This window comes from Lipotes vexillifer, unplaced genomic scaffold, assembly GCF_000442215.2.
Source record: "Lipotes vexillifer unplaced genomic scaffold, Lipotes_vexillifer_v1.1 scaffold1009, whole genome shotgun sequence".
NCBI classification, from domain to species: Eukaryota; Metazoa; Chordata; class Mammalia; order Artiodactyla; family Lipotidae; genus Lipotes; species Lipotes vexillifer.
In genome coordinates this window covers 1,448,383-1,466,746 of record NW_006772405.1, presented here as the reverse complement: position 1 = coordinate 1,466,746, position 18,364 = coordinate 1,448,383, and the positions used below count along the sequence as shown (strand labels likewise).

Here is an 18,364-nt window from a genome sequence, read left to right as displayed (position 1 = left end):
GACCTTACATGCTAGGGGATGCTTGACATTTTAGAGAGACAGCCTGTGTTATTTCTGAAATCAGGGGGAAAAAAGATGTAAAACATTAACACTAAAATAGAAACCCATCATAATGATAAATTTTCCATGTTACCACCCTCCAAATGAGACGATTAGAAATAGGTCACTGAAAAGAATCTGTTCTAAACTTAATAAAGGGCTATTTTATCCATTAGTTCACTTAATTCTCTGAGGTGATTATTCTCTGTCCATTTAGCAGATGAATATACTAAGGCTCCAAGGTGTTAAAAGCCTTGCTGAAGGTTGCAGGGCCAGTAAGTGGAAGTACCGGGGCTTATGCCCAGGTGACTTCACATCCACCACACTTTCCCCTCCATCAAGCCTGCGCCAGGAACAGATGTGAGGTTTCAGGAGCTGGGACTCACACTTGCCCCTATAAAGACAGGCTGAGTGTGGCTCCACCCAGGTACCTGCTGCAGGTGGCTCCTAATGTCCGAGGCACAGAGCTGGAGCACGTGCAAGTAGGAGACCTCGGTGTCGATGAGTTCCCTGACGGCCAGACTCTGATGCAGCAAGGATCTCTCCTCAGGGACCCGACCTTCCCCATCTGGACTCCCTGTCCTAGAGGACAGCTCATCATCCCCAGGATCAGTCATGTCAGCAGGTTCTGGGAAAGACAAACACATCCGGACTCACTTGTGGGAGCTCTATTGGGACATGCTGTCTCTAATCCAAAGACAACTATTCATCAGATGGCCTAAAAACATCTTCAGCTGCCTACAGAGTCAAGATGAACTGCGTATAAGCATTTGTGGGCAGTATCTGAACAATCTTAAAAGGCAGAATGCAGCTCAGATAATTGTTGGCATTTTAAATTCATTTCCCAGGATTCAGACAATGTGCTTGCCTGGCTTTTCTTCTATTTCCCCCCCAGCTCTTGACCTAGATTTCTTTATCTGGTTCAGCTGAGTCTCTCTCGCCCTCCTTCTCTACCCACTACTACCCCATTCAGGCCATACTACCTATCGCCTGGACTATTTCCACCGCCTCCAGGATCATTTTTTCAAATCCACACCCCTCTCCCACCTGCTGCCACCCACATCCATTCATCCTGGATATGCTTCCAGTTTAAACTTCCTGAAACAAAGCTTGTGATCCTGGTATTCTCTGCTGTGAGACTGTAATAGCTATCTGCTGCTCTGTGGTCTACCTCTGACTTCGTTTTCCTCTTCCCTGACACACTCCAGTGAAAGAAAGTTATGTGCTTTTCTCAATACCTGCATGGTCATTTCCTGCCTCCATGCTTTTGCACCTGCTGTGACCCCTCCAATGTCCCTATGCTCTGACATTCATCTCTAAGGCCTTTCCTGATCCTCGCAGCCAGATGTACTTTTCTCCTTTATCTCTAAGTTTAAAAAGTACAAATGGCAATACTGTGGACAAAAAAAAATCTCCCTACTACAGAACACCTAGAAATGCTAGATCAGCTATAACAAACTTCCTTTTCACTGCATGGCAAGCCTTGCAAGAAAGTAAAGGAGGGACTTCCCTGGTGGCACAGTGGTTAAGAATCCGCCTGCCAATGCAGGGGACGTGGGTTCGAGCCCTGGTCCGGGAAGATCCCACATGCCGCGGAGCAACTAAGCCCGTGCGTCACAACTACTGAGCCTGTGCTCTAGAGCACACGAGCCACAATTACTGAAGCCCGCGCACCTAGAGCCTGTGCTCCACAACAAGAGAAGCCACCACAATGAGAAGCCTGTGCACTGCAACGAAGAGTAGCCCCCGCTCGCTGCAACTAGAGAAAGCCTGCACGCAGCAACTAAGACCCAAAGCAGCCAAAAATAAATTAATTTAAAAAAAAAAAGAAAGTAAAAGAAATCAGCAGGGATCCCCAAACAGGGAGCTGAAAACCAGATCAGGAGCAGCTAAGCTGATGCAGCTGTAGCCAAAGTGGACAGAATGGGCAGGGAAGAGGGCACTGCCCAGCTCTGTGATCCAGAGACTTGGGCATCAGTGCCCAGGCAGAATCAGGAAGCAAGCTCCTCTCCAGAACTGGGATCCCTCAAGCACGCCAGTGAAATGGTGGATTAGAAAAAAAAGTCTCCCTACCCACACAGAAGATGACAAAGATGTTGCTGCATCTTGGCTTGGGTCCTGAGTAAAGGAAAAAGTCCTTTCTGAAAATTCATAACAACAGGCCTGCTTTCACTGGGTTGTAGGTTCAGATGTATACTACACATGTGGTCCAAGGAGCTCAATGCTGATAAATAAACAAAAAACAAGTCCTGGAATAGTGCTACTATGAGTACCCACAGAAAAAATAAAATGTCTCCAGGAGGACACATCCTTAACCTAGGCCACATGGTACTCCAAGAGATAACCCTGTCCTGAAGATGAACTTAAAATCCAAAATTACAAGAACTCCAGTGTAAGTGAGCATCATCAGAGACAACAAAGAGCAGGATTAGACCCAAGAACATCAGATAATCAAACTATCAAATAGAAACTACAAAATAAGCAGGAAAAGAAAAGATGCACAAAAAATAAAGACCGGTATGATTTTTTTTTTTGAATTTTACTTGGTTTGCTTTACTTCTTTTTTAAAAAAAATTAATTAATTAATTAATTTTATTTTGTCTGTGTTGGGTCTTCGTTTCTGTGCGTGGGCTTTCTCTAGTTGTGGCAAGCAGGGGCCACTCTTCACCGTGGTGCGCGGGCCTCTCACTGTCGCGGCCTCTCTTGTTGTGGAGCACAAGCTCCAGACGCGCAGGCTCAGTAGTTGTGGCTCACGGGCCTAGCTGCTCCGTGGCATGTGGGATCTTCCCAGACCAGGGCTCGAACCTGTGTCCCCTGCATTGGCAGGCAGATTCTCAACCACTGTGCCACCAGGGAAGCCCCGGTATGATTTTTTAAAGCACCAAGCAGGGCTTCCCTGGTGGCGCAGTGGTTGAGAGTCCACCTGCCGACACAGGGAACACGGGTTCGTGCCCCGGTCCAGGAAAATGCCACATGCCGCGGAGCGGCTGGGCCTGTGAGCCATGGCCGCTGAGCCTGCGCGTCCAGAGCCTGTGCTCTGCAGCGGGAGAGGCCACAACAGTGAGAGGCCCGCGTACCACAAAAAAAAAAAAAAGCACCAAGCAGAACTTACAGAAATTAAAAATTTAGTCTTTGACATTAACAACTAAATGGACAGTTTAAACACTTAGGAAAGAGAAATAGTAAAGGGGCAGATAGATCCAAAGAAATTATCCAGACTGCTAAAAGAAAGAGAAAATCATGGAAAATATGAAAGAGAATTAAGGGATCTGGATATTGAAATAAGAAGATCATGTACCAAATCTGTGTTCCAGAAGACAAGAATAAACAGAGTGAGAAGAGGCAATATATGAAGAGATGAGACTCATAATTGTCCAGAATTTATAAAAGATATGAATTCTTAGGTCTAGGAAGTACAAGTCCCGAGCAGGATAAGTTAAAAAAAATCACATCTAAACACACTGAGAGGAAATTTCAGAACCTTGAAGTCCTGGAGAATTTACCTTATAGTTTCCTTGTCAGGAAACTATGTTGCACCAAAATAAAGAAAGAAATCACGATACAAGATACAGGGAGCTGGTGATCTAATATGTGAGAGAGGCTGAGGAAATCCCTAGGATAGGTGAAAGGAAATTCTGAGTTTGACTGTTGGTGACAGACAGACAGCAAACAATCTGCACTAGGGTATTAGAAGGTCTTGAGAACAAATTTATTGAATCAGTAGAGAATATGGTCCTTATATAGGCATAATTACACAGATGGGGACTTCCCTGGTGGTCCAGTGGGTAAGACTCCACACTCTCAAGGCAGGGGGCCTGGGTTCAATCCCTGGTCGGGAACTAGATCCCGCATACATGCTGTAACTGAGAGTCTGCATGCTGCACCTAAGAAGTCAGCATGCTGCAACTAAGAAGTCAGCATGCCACAACTAAGAAGCCTGCATGCTGCAACTAAAGATCCTGCATGCCACAACTAAGACCCGGCACAGCCTAAATAAATAAATATTAAAAAAAAATGTACACAGATGAAACATACGAAACTAAGAAACAAACCAACAAATAAAAACAATTGTTATGAGCTTCCCTGGTGGCACAGTGGTTGAGAGTCCGCCTGCCGATGCAGGGCACACGGGTTTGTGCCCCGGTCTGGGAAGATCCCACATGCCGCGGAGTGACTGGGCCCGTGAGCCACGGCCGCTGAGCCTGCGCGTCTGGAGCCTGTGCTCCGCAACGGGAGAGGCCACAACAGTGAGAGGCCCGTGTACCGCAAAAAAAAAAAAAAAAAAAAAAAAAATTGTTATAACAATTTTTATTAAAAAAATGTGCAGAAAAGATAAAATTATATGTCACTACCCGATTCAGTTATAAATAGAATCTACACAAGTAATAATACAAGTGATCTAATTCATATTATGTACCGAGAGGACAGGGTGATGGAGAGGGAGAAAAAATGAGCTAAAGCCTCATCATCCATAGTGGAAATTAAAGAACAATGTCTAAATCGAAAGCTCAAGAAAGAGCAGTATATGTGTGTTATAAAACAATCAGCTGAAAACAACAGAAGGAATTGCCTGGTAGTGGCTGGAGCAGGAAACAGAAGAGGACGGGCTGCTTTCCATAACAAACATTGCAGAATCACCTGTCTCTCTTTCTCATCACAAATGTAGAACTATCCGTCTCTTTAAATTACAGCTTTGAAGTGAACTAAAAACTAAATGTAAGAAAAAGTGAGAATTCCTCAATTTTTCTGGAGATCAATATTCAAAAATAAATCATATTCCTGTGTATACCAACAACAATTTTTAAGAGTGCAATTTAAGGAAAAATAGCAGCATAATAATAAAAAGATTTAATAATAACACACAATATTTATTCCTTCCTAAATATCTTAATTTAACAAAAGATGGGGAGTTCCCTGGTGGCCTAGTCATTAGGATTCCAGGCTTTCACTGCTGTGGCCCACATTCAATCCCTAGTTGGGGAACTGAGGTCTCACAAGCTACGCATCCAAAAAAAAAAAAAGATGTACAAGATCTTTATGAAGAAAATTATAAACACTTATCTAAATATATTTAAGAACTAGCTGGGAATTCCCTGGCAGTCCAGTGGTTAGGACTCTGAGTTTCCACTGCAGGGGGCCCAGGTCTGATCCCTGGTCAGGAACTAAGATCCCACAAGCCACACGGCACAGCCTGAAAAAATAAAAACAAAAACAAAACCACAAAAAAGAACTAGCTACAAGTAGAGATACACTATGTTCATGGATAGGAAAAGTTAATATCATAAAGATGAAAATTGACCCAAACTTATTCAATACAATTTCAATAAAACTCCCGATAGGGTTTGGGGGTTTGGGGTTTTTTGTAGTAGAACATAATGCAATGATTCTAAAATATATATGGACAAAAAGGTTCAGAATGACTAAGGCAATTCTGAAGAACAAGGTGGGGGGGCCTGTCCTACCAGATATCTAGATACATTTGAAAGTCATAATAATTTAAAAGTATTGTATTGACACAGGGGCAAACAGATCAGTAGAACAGATTAGAGAGCCCAGAAGCAGACCACAGTAAAGATGGAAACTTGATATATGACATAAGTGTCATTATAAGTCACTGGGAAAAGGATGGTCCATGAGATAACTGGCCTCCCCTATAAAAAATAAACAAATGCAATCCCACAGAACACACCAAATAAACTCCAGATGGATTAAAGACCTAAATGTTAAATGTGAAACTCTAAATTCTTAGAAGAAAACGGGAAAATATTTTTAAACTGTCCAGATAAGAAGAATTTTTTTCAACAAGACATAAAATGTACAAACCCCCGAAGAAAAAATTGATAAATCTGACTACAATAATATTTGAATGTTCTGTTCATAAACAATTCTAAAATAAAAAGGAAAAGAAGGGCCTTAGATCAGAAGATATTTGTGGTGGATACAACCGACCAAAGTTTAATACCTAGACTATATAAAGAACTTCTATGAATCATTAAAACAAGGCAATCTGTAAGAAAAATAGACAAAGGATATGGTTGCAAATACACTGTTTAAGTTCATTTAGTGTCAATTTTAACCTCCTCCTATGAGATCTTGCTGTAATGCTGAAACTGGAGAGCTAAAACCCAGCTTTCCAGACTCCCTTGCAGCTAAGATTGTAAGATTCCACCAATCAGATGATCTCATGTGAGCCAGAATTTAGAAATTACATAAGTAGGAAGAGAAGTGATGCTTGAAGTAACTATTTAATGGGGCAGGTACTGCATTGTTCTGAAATCAATAGTTCTGGCAACAGATTGTAGCTAAAGTCATAGGATCTTGAAGCCAGCAGCAGGGGCAGCAGCTTTCTGTATTCTTCAGTTTCTGTATTGCTACAGAGGATAGTGGCTTCTTTGGAGCAGCTTTGGAGCTGTATTATTGTATTATTACTTTTTTTTGTGGGGGGGCCACACCATGTAGCATGCGGCATCTTAGTTCCCCAACCAGGGATTGAACCCATGCCCCCTGTATTGGGAGTGCAGAGTTTTAACCACTGGACCACCAAGGAAGTCCCTGGGGCTCATTTCTAAGGCCCATTCTGTGGACTGCTTCTCCAGGCCTTCCACCAATTTGGTAAGCTCTTAAGACCCTCTTTTCTTTATTTATTTTTAATTTTTATTTATTTATTTTTGACTGCGCTGGGTCTTCGTTGCTGTGCGCGGGCTTTCTCTAGTTGTGCCAAGCGGGGGCTACTCTTTGTTGAGGTGCACGGGCTTCTCACTGCAGTGGCTTCTCTTGTTGTGGAACACGGGCTCTAGGTGTGCGGGCTTCAGTAGTTGCAGCATGTGGGCTCAGCAGTTGCGGTTTGGGGGCTCTATAGCACAGGCTCAGTAGTTGTGGCGCACAGGCTGAGTTGCTCTGCGGCATGTGGGATCTTCCTGGACCAGGGATCAAACCCGTGTCCCCTGCATTGGCAGGCAGATTCTTAACCACTGGACCACCAGGGAAGTCACAAGACCCTCTTTTAAATCCCTTTCTGGTTAAAATAGAATGTTTCGTGTTATCTTCAACTAAATCCTGGCTAATACCAGCACGAAAAGTTAATTCACAAAAGAAGAAATTTAAATGGCTAATATGCAAATGAAAAGATGTTCAATTCACTCTAAACTAGGCAAATGCAAATAATTAAAACCCTAGTAAGGGAATTCTCTGGTGATCCAGTGGTTAGGACTCCATGCTTTCACTGCTGAGGGCCCAGGTTCAATCCCTGGTCAGGGAACTAAGATTCCACAAGCTGTGTGGTGCAGCAAAACAAAACAAAACCACAATGAGATACCATTCCATGCCCAAGAGATCAGCAAAATATGAAAATAAAATAAAATGTTGGTACTACTGCAGATGAATGGGAAAACTCATATACTGGTATGATAATGTGAATTGTTGCAACCATCCTAAAGAGCAACTTGGCAATATTTAGAAAAATTGAAAATTCACACACTGTCAAGCCAAGGAGTTCTACTTCTAGGTATACCTCACCTTCAAGAAACTTTACACATACACACAAGAACTGTAGACATGAATGCTCATTGCAGCACTGCTGAAATAACAAAAAATTAGAAAAAAACTAAAAGCCCCAATGAAAGTAGATAAATAACTTGTGGTATAGCCATATAATGGAATTCTGAACAACACTGAAAGTAAATAAACTATAGATTCATGTATCAATATGGATATCCTCACAAACACTGTAAACAGGAAAAAATATATATAAACAAGTCCCAGAAGGATATGACACTATTTTTAAAAGTTTAAAATGTGAAAATAAAAAAATAATAATAACATTTAAAAGTTTTTAAAAGTTTAAAATATGTGAAACAATGCTAGATATTGTTTAGGGACACATACACATGTAGCACAGGTATTAAATTTTTCATGGAAGTGGTTAGCAATAAATCCCAGTGATTAAAGAAATTTTCACATATTGAGGTATAGCGAAGTCATTCTAGCTTATACATGATTTAACTTGATTTATCGCTAACTAAAACAGCCTGTTTGTGGCCTATCTGACATACATTGTCATATCTGCTTTAATTATTAAAGAAAAGGGCACAATGATCACAAGTAAAGAATGTCCATGTTTAAAATAAAGATTAAATGCCTCCTTTCCTAGAACACCAATGCTGGTGCTGCTTCGATGATAAGACTCCTTTCCCAGGAGCCAAAGTCATACTGACTCACTGTGTACATGCTGATCTGTTTTTTGAAACCTTGAAGGAATATATTCCTGACTTGTTTGATGTTCTTTGTTCCGACATAATAATATAAAACTGTGCTGAAAACCATGCTTCTCTGGAGCAGCTCTTTAGAGTTATCTGAGAGGCTGTCTCCCAGGCTATAGTCCTCAGTTTAGCCCAAATAAAACTCTTTTTTATTCCTATTATATTTTGTTTATTGATTATTTCCATCCACACAGGATAAAAGTAACCTCTGGAAAGGGAGCTAGAGGAATAGAATTGGGGAGAGTATCAAAGGGGATTTAATGGTATCTGAGGGGCTTTTTAAGTTAACCTTTTAATTCTGAGATAATTAGAGATTCACATGCAGTTGTAAGAAATAATACAGAGGTTCTGTGTATCCTTTACCCAACTTCCCCAGTGACAACATTAGGCAAAACTATAGTACAATCTCACAGCCAGGTTGTTGACACCAATACAGTCAAGATGCAGAACAGTTCCATCTTAAGGATCCTTCATGTTGCCTTTTTACCCACTTGGCTCCAGCCCCATCCCATCTTTAACCCCCAGCAAATAAGAATCTGTTCTCTATTTCTATACTCTTGTCAGTTCAAGAATGTATGTAGGTAGTTCCCTGGTGGTCTAGTGGTTAGGACTCGGCACTTTCACTCCCGTGGCCAGGGTTTAATCCCTGGTCAGAGAACTGAGATCCCACAAGCTGCGTGACGCAGCCAAAATAAATAAATTAATTAAATAAATAAAAGCTTTAAAAAAAAAAAGAATGTATGTAAATCACACAGTATGTATATTTGAATCATATAATACATAACCTTTTGGGACTGACTTTATTCAATCAGCATAATTCCTTGGAGATTCATGTAAGCTGTTGTGTGTTATCAATAGGTCCTTCCTTTTCATTGCTGAGTATCAGAGATGTTTTATTTGGTTTTTAAAAAACTGAAGCAAATATGTCAAAAATGTTCAAATTAAACAAAGCTAGGTAGTAAGAACATGGGCATTTGTTGTTTTGTTCTTTGTGCTTTTCTGGACGGTTAAAATATGTCCTAATATTTAAAGTGACATGCATCCCATTCAGCCTTGTACTCAGGTAACTTAGGGCTATGCCTCATCTTCTTGGCTAGACACTAAGCTCTTGGAGACAAGATGAGCACCCACCCATGTATCTTCCTCTCTGTCTCACAATGCTGATACATATACGAATATGTATTTGCATATATAAATGGTCCTTTTCATGTATTAGTAGCAGAAGTTTCTGTCCTGGGTCATAAGCACTGACCCATGGATCAGTGCTTATATACAGGTGCTTGGCGAGAGCAAGGTTGCTCAGAAGGCAGAAGGCCCAGAAAGATCCTGGAACATATCTGATGCACAGCTCTAGTCCAGCTCCTGAATGCTGCCTTTGGCCTGCTGACCTGTCCCTGGCCTGAATCACTGACATTCATCACCCAGTGCATTGCTTTTCTAGAAAGATCCCAATAGGATTTCAGGAGAGCTACTCAGGTTCCACTACTCAGAACTGTTGCTAAATAAACAAAAACCATAAATAATACTTCACAGAGAACTGCTAAATATTTAAAATAGCACTTAGGTTAACTGCAATCCAGACCTCCAAGCAGGCCTGGCAGAACTTCTCCGTAGCAGCATTTTGTTATTCTCTTAGTTTACAGCCCATGTAATGGAAAGAAACACATTTTTATTTCTTTAAAAATATATTATTTGGCAATGAAAAGGAATGAGCTACTAATGTGTGCTATAACATAAACGGATCTTGAAAACATTACACTAAATGAAAGAAGTTAGCCATAAAGGACCACATACTTGATGATTCTATTTATAGGAAATGTCCAGAATAGGCAAATCTACAGAAACAGAAAGTGGGTTAGTAGTTTCCAGGGCTGAAGGGATAATGATTTGGAGAGTGGTAGCTGGGTTTCTTTTGGGGATGGTGAAACGTTCTAAACTTATTAGTGGTGATGGTTGCACAGCTCAGTGAATATGCTAAAAACCATTGATTTGTATACTTTAAATGGGTGAATTAGGGACTTCCCTGGCAGTCCAGTGGTTAAGACTCTGCGCTTCCACTGCAGGGGGCGCAGGTTCAATCCCTGGTCAGGAACTAAGATCCCGCATGCTATGCAGCATGGCCAAAAAAAAAGGGTGAATTATATTATGTGAATTATATCTCAATAAAGCTGTTACCCCCCAAAATATTATATAATACGAAATGTTGGCAAGGATGCGGAGAAACTGGATCTCTCATACATTGCTGATGGGAATGTAAAATGGTACAGTTACTTTAGAAAATAGTTTGTCAGTTTCTTTAAAAACTAAACATACACTTACCAGCAATCACACCCCAGGGCATCTATTCCAGAGGAAGAAAACTTATACCTATACAAAAACCTGTCTACGAATGTTCGTCAAAGCTTTATTTGTAATAGCTAAAAACTGAAAACAACCAAAATGCTGTTTTATTAAGTGAATTTAATAGGTGGATAGCTAAAAAAAAAAAGTTGTATATCTAAGGTCACAGAATACTCAGAAATAAAAAGGGATGAACTACTGATACCCTCAAGAACCATCCAGTTGTGCTGCCTGAAAAAAGAACAACCTGAAAAGCTTACTGTGTGATCATTTATAAAACATCTAAAATTATAGAGACAGAGAACAGATTAGTGGCCACTTGGTTAGGGATGAGGGTGGTGGGCACCTGGGTGTGGCAATAAAGGAACAGCACAGGGAGAACTTCATGGTGATAGAATAGATCTGCATCTTAATTGAAATGGTGGTTACAGAAATCTACACATGTGAAAAAACAACATCTAACAATCAAACACATGATTATATCAATGCCAATTTCCTGGTTTTCCTGCTATTGAGATAAGACGTAACCACTGGAAGAACCTGGTGAACATACACATAACCTCTCTGTACTATCCTTGGAACTTCATGCTGACCTATACTTATTTCAAAGTAAAAAGTTAAAAACAAACGAAATATTAGATAGCTTAAGTTATCCACTATCTTTGCAACACTCTCAGGACAAATGCAGCTTAAAAGCCTGGGAGAACAGGCTGGGCGCCTTTGTTCCATTTCCTGGTCTGGTCTGATAAGGAGGTTTGTCTTGGATAATATATTTGGGAAATTATGTCTTTCAATATAGTCCAGTCCATGCTCAGTCCTGATATCTCTTTGATGCCCTGTGATAAGCAATTAAGAACTAAAATCAGTCTAGCACATAGTGGGTACTAAAAAAAAAAAATGTTTCTTGAATGTTATGCAGTGACTGCTTCTGACTCTAGGATAGGATAGGATAAAACAGTTAATTCTCTTCTCCTCTCTCCTCCTCTGTCCACACTCGCACAGAATAATTTGGGCATTCAAACATTTATTCAACAAATATTTGGAGTAGCTATTCCATGCCAAGCATTTTTCTGGACTGTGAGGATACAAAGTTAAAGGCGGGAAAAAAAGGGCTCTACAATAAAGATAGGACATTTAATTTTTGTTTTTGTTTCTTGTTGTTTTGTTTTATTTAATTTTGGAAATGGCTCTAGGGTTCTTTCATTTTTGTAATTTTATTTTTTTTATACAGCAGGTTCTTATTAGTTATCTATTTTATATATATTAGTGTATATATGTCAATCCCAATCTCCCAATTCATCCCACCACTTTCCCCCTTGCTGTCCATATGTTTGTTCTCTACATCTGTGTCTTTATTTCTGCCTTACAAACCGGTTTATCCATACCATTTTTCTAGATTCCATGTACATGCGTTAATATATGATATTTGTTTTTCTCTTTCTGACTTACTTCACTCTGTATGACAGTCTCTAGGTCCATCCATGTCCACGTCTCTACAAATGACCCAATTTCGTTCCTTTTTTATGGCTGAATAATATTCCATTGTATATATGCACCACAACTTCTTTATCCATTCATCTGTCGATGCACATTTAGGTTGCTTCCATGACCTGGCTATTGTAAATAGTGCTGCAATGAGGGTTTCCCTGGTGGTGCAGTGGTTAAGAATCCGCCTGCCAATGTAGGGGACACTGGTTCGAGCCCTGGTCCAGGAAGATCCCACACGCTGCAGAGCAACTAAGCCCGTGCACCACAACTACTGAGCCTGTGCTCTAGAGCCTGCAAGCCACAACTACTGAGCCTGTGTACTTAGAGCCCGTGCTCTGCAACAAGAGAAGCCACCGCAATGAGAAGCCCATGCACCGCAACGAAGAGTAGCCCCCGCTCACCACAACTAGAGAAAGCCCACGCGCAGCAACGAAGACCTAATGCAGCCAAAAATAAAATAAATAAATTTTTGAAAACATAGTGCTGCAATGAACATTGGGGTGCATGTGTCTTTTTGAATTATGGTTTTCTCTGAGTATATGCCCAGTAAGGATAGGGCATTTAAAATATCTGGTTATTTGCTCCAACTTTTGCAGAAGGACTAAGTAAATGTTATAGACATTCTGATGATTTCACCCCTTTTAAGACAGAAGTAACAAGGAAAATGATACTGTGAACCTAATTCTGACCAGTCAGAAGCGAATGGAGGGCTTCCCTGGTGGTGCAGTGGTTGAGAATCTGCCTGCCAATGCAGGGACATGGGTTCGATCCCTGGTCCAGGAAGATCCCACATGCCGTGGAGCAACGGAGCCTGTGCGCCACAACTGCTAAGCCTGTGCTCTAGAGCCCATAGGCCACAACTACTGAGCCTGCATGCCGCAACTACTGAAGCCCGCATGCCTAGAGCACATGCTCCACCACAAAAGAAGCCACCACAATGAGAAGCCTATGCACCGCAACAAAGAGTAGCCCCCGCTCACTGCAACTATAGAAAGCTCGCATGCAGCAACGAAGACCCAATGCAGCCAAAAATAAATACATAAAATAAATAAATTTATATTAAAAAAAAGAGGTGGTTAGGGCTTCCCTGGTGGTGCAGTGGTTGAGAGTCCGCCAGCTGACGCAGGGGACATGGGTTTGTGCCCTGGTCCAGGAAGATCCCACATGCTGTGGAGCGGCTGGGCCCGTGAGCCATGGCTGCTGAGCCTGCGTATCCGGAGCCTGTGCTCCACAACGGGAGAGGCCACAACAGTGAGAGGCCCATGTACCGCAAGAAACAAAAAATAAAAAACAAACAAACAAAAAAGAGGTGGTTACTCTTTAAAAAAAGAAGTGAATGGAGACAGGGACTTCCCTGGTGGCTCAGTGGTTAAGACTCTGTGCTCCCAATGCAGAGGGCCCGGGTTCCATCCCTGGTCAGGAAACTAGATCCCACCTGCATGCTGCAACTAAGAGTTTGCATGCCACAACTAAAGAGCCTGAGTGCTGAAACTAAGGAGCACTTGAGCCACAACTAAGGAGCCCGCCTGCCACAACTAAGACCCAACCCAACAAAAGAAAGAAAGAAAGCAAGAAATGAATGGAAGTAAGCAGATCCCAGAGGAAAGTGAAACCATCATCTTAAAAGTTCTTTCAGAAGGCAAAATGTCATGGCAAGAAAAGATGAACATCCATCAGGCTCCCACCCCAGGTTACAGAGGGAGGTCAATTTAAACATTTAAGGAAAAAAAAAGGAAGTAAAACCTCTAGGGATTAGGGTTCATGGGAAGACTGTTGAAGATGAAGTTAAACATCATGCTAACAAAAGACCCTGTTGAAGAATAAAGGGAGGAAATACCTGTGGAAATGAGAATGGCCACATAGGGATCCTGGCTAACGAGCCTCGTTTATAAAGATACATACAAGAGTCAGAGTGGTGGGTCCTGTACAAAGAGCTTCCAGAACTCTAAAACACAGAAGCATCTGGGATTAACAAAATTGTAAGAATAACCTCCACAGCTCTGCCCCTACTATGACTGCCAACTAAATTTTAACATTCATGTTCAGAAAAAGTAAAAAATGGGCACTCTATTTGATGGCTTTGCTTTCCTCTTCTTAGCCCTGAAGAGTGACTGCAGGGGTCACTATGAAGGTTAGGAGCCTAGACCCTGGAGCCAGAAAACCTGGTTTCAAATTCTGATTCTGTGATCAATCAGCTGGCTTTCCTGGGATAATTATATAACCTTCCTTATAGGGTTGTTATAAGATTTCATATGATAATCCATGTAAAGTGCATAGCGGAGTGTCTGCTACGTGGTGAGCTTTAAATAATGGTAGCTGTTGTTTTTGTTACTATTACTGTTAAACTGGAAAGAGTAGCATGACCGTGGATCAGAGGGATGAGGTTGTCTAAGGACACCTGGCTGATCATATTCAAGCAGATGGTGAGAACAGTTAATCATGATGATAATAATAAGTAATACAAACTACACAGCAGAGCCTAAATGACAATGCAGCTAATAACAAAGAAGTGGAGCTGAGAGATGGAGAGACCATGAGACTAAGCCCTGATGGCATTACTTAATCCAGCCATGATGGACACCGATTCCCTTCGGACATTTTTTTTATGTGAGCTAACACATTTTCATTCCCCACCCCACTTTGGCCTAAACCACTCTGAGTTGGGTTTCTGCCACTTGATTAAAACAGATGGTCTATCAGCCCTTGGAAAGACCATCTGTCTATGAAACAGACATCACTGAGAGCCAGCATAGGTTAACAGAAAAAAGACCAACAGGTCACGCCAGACTATCCTCATTCCCTTAATGAAAGTTGACTACATCAGTAGATCAAAGGAATACCACAGGCTAGTGTAACTGGACTAGGAAGGTACTTCTGGTCTCTCGTGACATCCTTACGAATAAGGAATAAGATGAGGTAATGGAATAAGATGTGGCGATGGGGAAGCAATAGGACAATAATATGGACTAAAAACTGATAAAATACCAAATTCAAAGAGTGTTGGTCAGTGTCAACCTCTGGGATCTGCCCTGTTTCATTAAGGATAGCCATTAGTTCTTTCGGTGCTTCCCATCTCTAAGACCACCTGAGCCTAAACCTCCACCATTTTTCTCCTGAATCAGCACAACAGCCTCCTGACTGGATGCATACACAGCACCAGAGTGGAATGGTCATTCAAAAACATAAAATTGACTGCTTTATTCCTCTGTCGAAACCCAGACAAGTCTTCCCTGAAAGTCATCCCCCTTCCAAAGAACCACTCCTTTCCCCCAATAATTATGTTTCCTATTCAATTTGTTTTACTGGTTCATTCAATACAGCAGAAGCTCCACAAGGGCAAAGACCATGTTTCTTATATTCATCAACGCATCACCTAGTGTCTACTCTAGATCTAGCACATAGTAGGTGCTCAATTAATTGAATGAATGAATGAATGGCACAGATGAACACTGGCAGAATAGTGATCAAATTGCCAATGACACTGTTACAAGTGGAGTTAGACACACAACTCTTGGAAGCCACAACAAAGTTTGAGGTCAGCTAAGAGACAGAAACTCCCCTTGAATTTTATATAACTGTAATTATATAGTATGTACACTTTTTTGTCTGGCTTCTTCCTTTCAACAAAATTATTTTGACATTCATCCATGTTGTAGCATGTATCAATAGTTCATTACTTTTTATTGCTGTGTAGTATTATATTATATAAATATACCACAGTTTATCTATGCACTGGATAAAAAATTGGTTGCTTCCTGTTTCTCAATTACAATAAAGCTGGACCTAGGAATGCAATGCTTATTTTTCACTTTTTTTTTTTAGGAATGCAATGTTTAGATCACAGATAGGTATATACTTTTAAAGGAAAATGTCATACTTTTAAAAAGTGGTTGTACCATTTTACTTTCCCACCAACAGTGTATGAGTTCCGGCAACCTGGTCAACACTTGATGTAGTCAGTCTTTGTATGAAGTTTTATCTGCTTGTGGTTTTAATGTGCATTTCCCCAATGATTAATGATCTTGAACATCTTTTCAAGTGCTTATTTGCCACCAATATATTTTCTTTGGACATCATGGGTTTTTTGTTTGTTTGCTTAAATTACAAAAGAGGACTTCCCTCGCAGTCCAGTGGTTAAGACTCTGCCCTTCCACTGCAAGGGGCGTGGGTTCAATCCCTGGTTGGGGAAATAAGATTCTACGTGTCATGTGGCACAGCCAAAAAAAAAAAATTACAAGAGAGGCTCTCACTTATTACATAACTAGACAAACAATACAGAAATGTATAAATAATTAATAGTCTCCTACCCCCCAACACCAGAGGTGCACAAGAACCACCAGGAGCACTTATTAGGCATGCAAATTCTTGCCCCCACTCTTGGAAGATTCTGATTCAGTAGGTCACAGATGGGGCATTTTGACAAGCCCCTAGGTAATTCTGACACAAGCGATCTGTAGATTTCTTAAGAAAATCTGCTCTTACTATTGTCCTCCTAAGGAATAGTTGAAGGAATGAAGACAGTGAGTCTGGAGAGGCAAACGCACGGAAGGGGTACACGGACTGCCTTCAAATAAGTAAGAGCCTTTGTCTAAGAGAATGACTGTGTGTGCTCTATGTTGTCCCATGGAACACCAAGAGTTTGGAACCTAAAGATCAAATCAAAAAAAACTTTCTGGGCTTCTCTGGTGGCGCAGTGGTTGGGGGTCCACCTGCCGATGCAGGGGACGCGGGTTCGTGCCCCGGTCTGGGAAGATCCCACATGCCGAGGAGCGGCTGAGCCCGTGAGCCATGGCCGCTGAGCCTGCGCGTCCGGAGCCTGTGCTCCGCAAAGGGAGAGGCCACAACGGTGAGAGGCCCGCGTACTGCAAAAAAAAAAAAACTTTCTAAGAGAGCTACTGTGAAACAAATAGGCAACAGAGCCAGCAAGGAAAAGAATGTGCCAAAATCACCAAGCTTGCAGAAAAAGGACTTCTCTGGGTTGAGAAATGACTGTTTGAGGTTGAGAAGACAGAGGGCAAAAGACATTCCAGACATACACATACACATTCTCTCTTTCTTTCTCTCTCTGAGGAAAAACTGCCCCTTATAAATACACAGAGAGGAATGTAACCACCAGACAGGTAGTGTGTGTCTTAACCCAAATTAAATAACGGCTATTTGCCCTAAGCCATATTTCCCTGTCTCTATTGGCAAGGCCTAAAATGGAAGGGAAAGGAGACAATACAGTATTTGGTAAGGGCAGTTCCTTTTATAGATAAGTAGGCCTGCCCAGGCCCTCTCCTCATAATTTTGGATCCATCAATTTTAAAGAGCTTAAGCCTGTCAATAAGCAAGAGGCTTTGGACAATCAAGCTCAACAAATGCCATTTTGCTTCAGTTACAGCACCCAAAACAACCCCCCTCCCCAATCAGTTAAATAAAAAGCCATTTATTTGTTCTAGAACAGAATCAACCAAGGCACTGTTTACCACAGCAAGCTGCTGATCCAAGACGGATATGAGCCAACTGCCAAGTAACTCCTGTACCCTGGCAGAAACTCAGCTGAACCTCCATCTGTGGGCAAGATTAGGGAGGCGCCCAGGTTCCCATGTATGTCCTCCTCTTTTCTCTCATTTACAACTATACAGATGCTGGCTCCATTCAAAAGGGGCATGTGAGGCCCAATAATCTGTCCTTGTTAGAATGTCTGGTAGTTTCTACTTTCAGCATTTGACCTAGGGTCAAATATTGAGTGTTGGGCATTATTCTAAATAGGTGCACTCTTATTTAGGTTACTATCACCAAGGTATGTGCAGCCGCTTATAAGTCATAATAGGGCTGACTTTATATTTGCATGTTTTAAATTTTTTAATTTTTTTTTCTTTTATTTCGGATACAGCCCAACTTCCCACAGGTCATCACTCTTTCTTAACTGGCATGGCTTTGACTCACTGGGTTGTGTGCGCCAGCCCTTTGACTCACTGGGTTGTGAGCACCTACTACGAGCGGGGCACTGGGCTCAACGTTTATCTGTAGTCTGACAACAACATGAAAGACGAAGCAATCTTACCTCAAGTTTACAAAGAAAACTGGGCCTTGGAGAGGTTAACAATGTGTCCAAAATCAGGCAGCTAGGGGCGTTGGAAGCTGTCTGAACTCAGAGCAGGAACTCACTCCTTCACCTGCCTCCCTTTACAGGAGCAAATAAACTGCTCTGAAACAGCGCAGCCTGAGTGCCAGCCTTCAGTCATTCCTTACAG

At 41.5% G+C, this 18,364-nt stretch overlaps 1 protein-coding gene across 1 annotated transcript in view; it reads right to left on the bottom strand.

The window, feature by feature from the left end:
* The window catches only part of ARHGEF37 (Rho guanine nucleotide exchange factor 37), a 56,678-nt gene that overhangs the window by 37,434 nt on the left and 880 nt on the right, over positions 1 to 18,364 (bottom strand). Inside the window, exon 2 of the mRNA XM_007447501.1 lies at positions 471 to 667. Coding sequence (XP_007447563.1) covers positions 471 to 656 — 186 coding nt within the window. The 5' untranslated portion in view covers positions 657 to 667. The remainder of the gene's footprint in view (positions 1 to 470; positions 668 to 18,364) is intronic.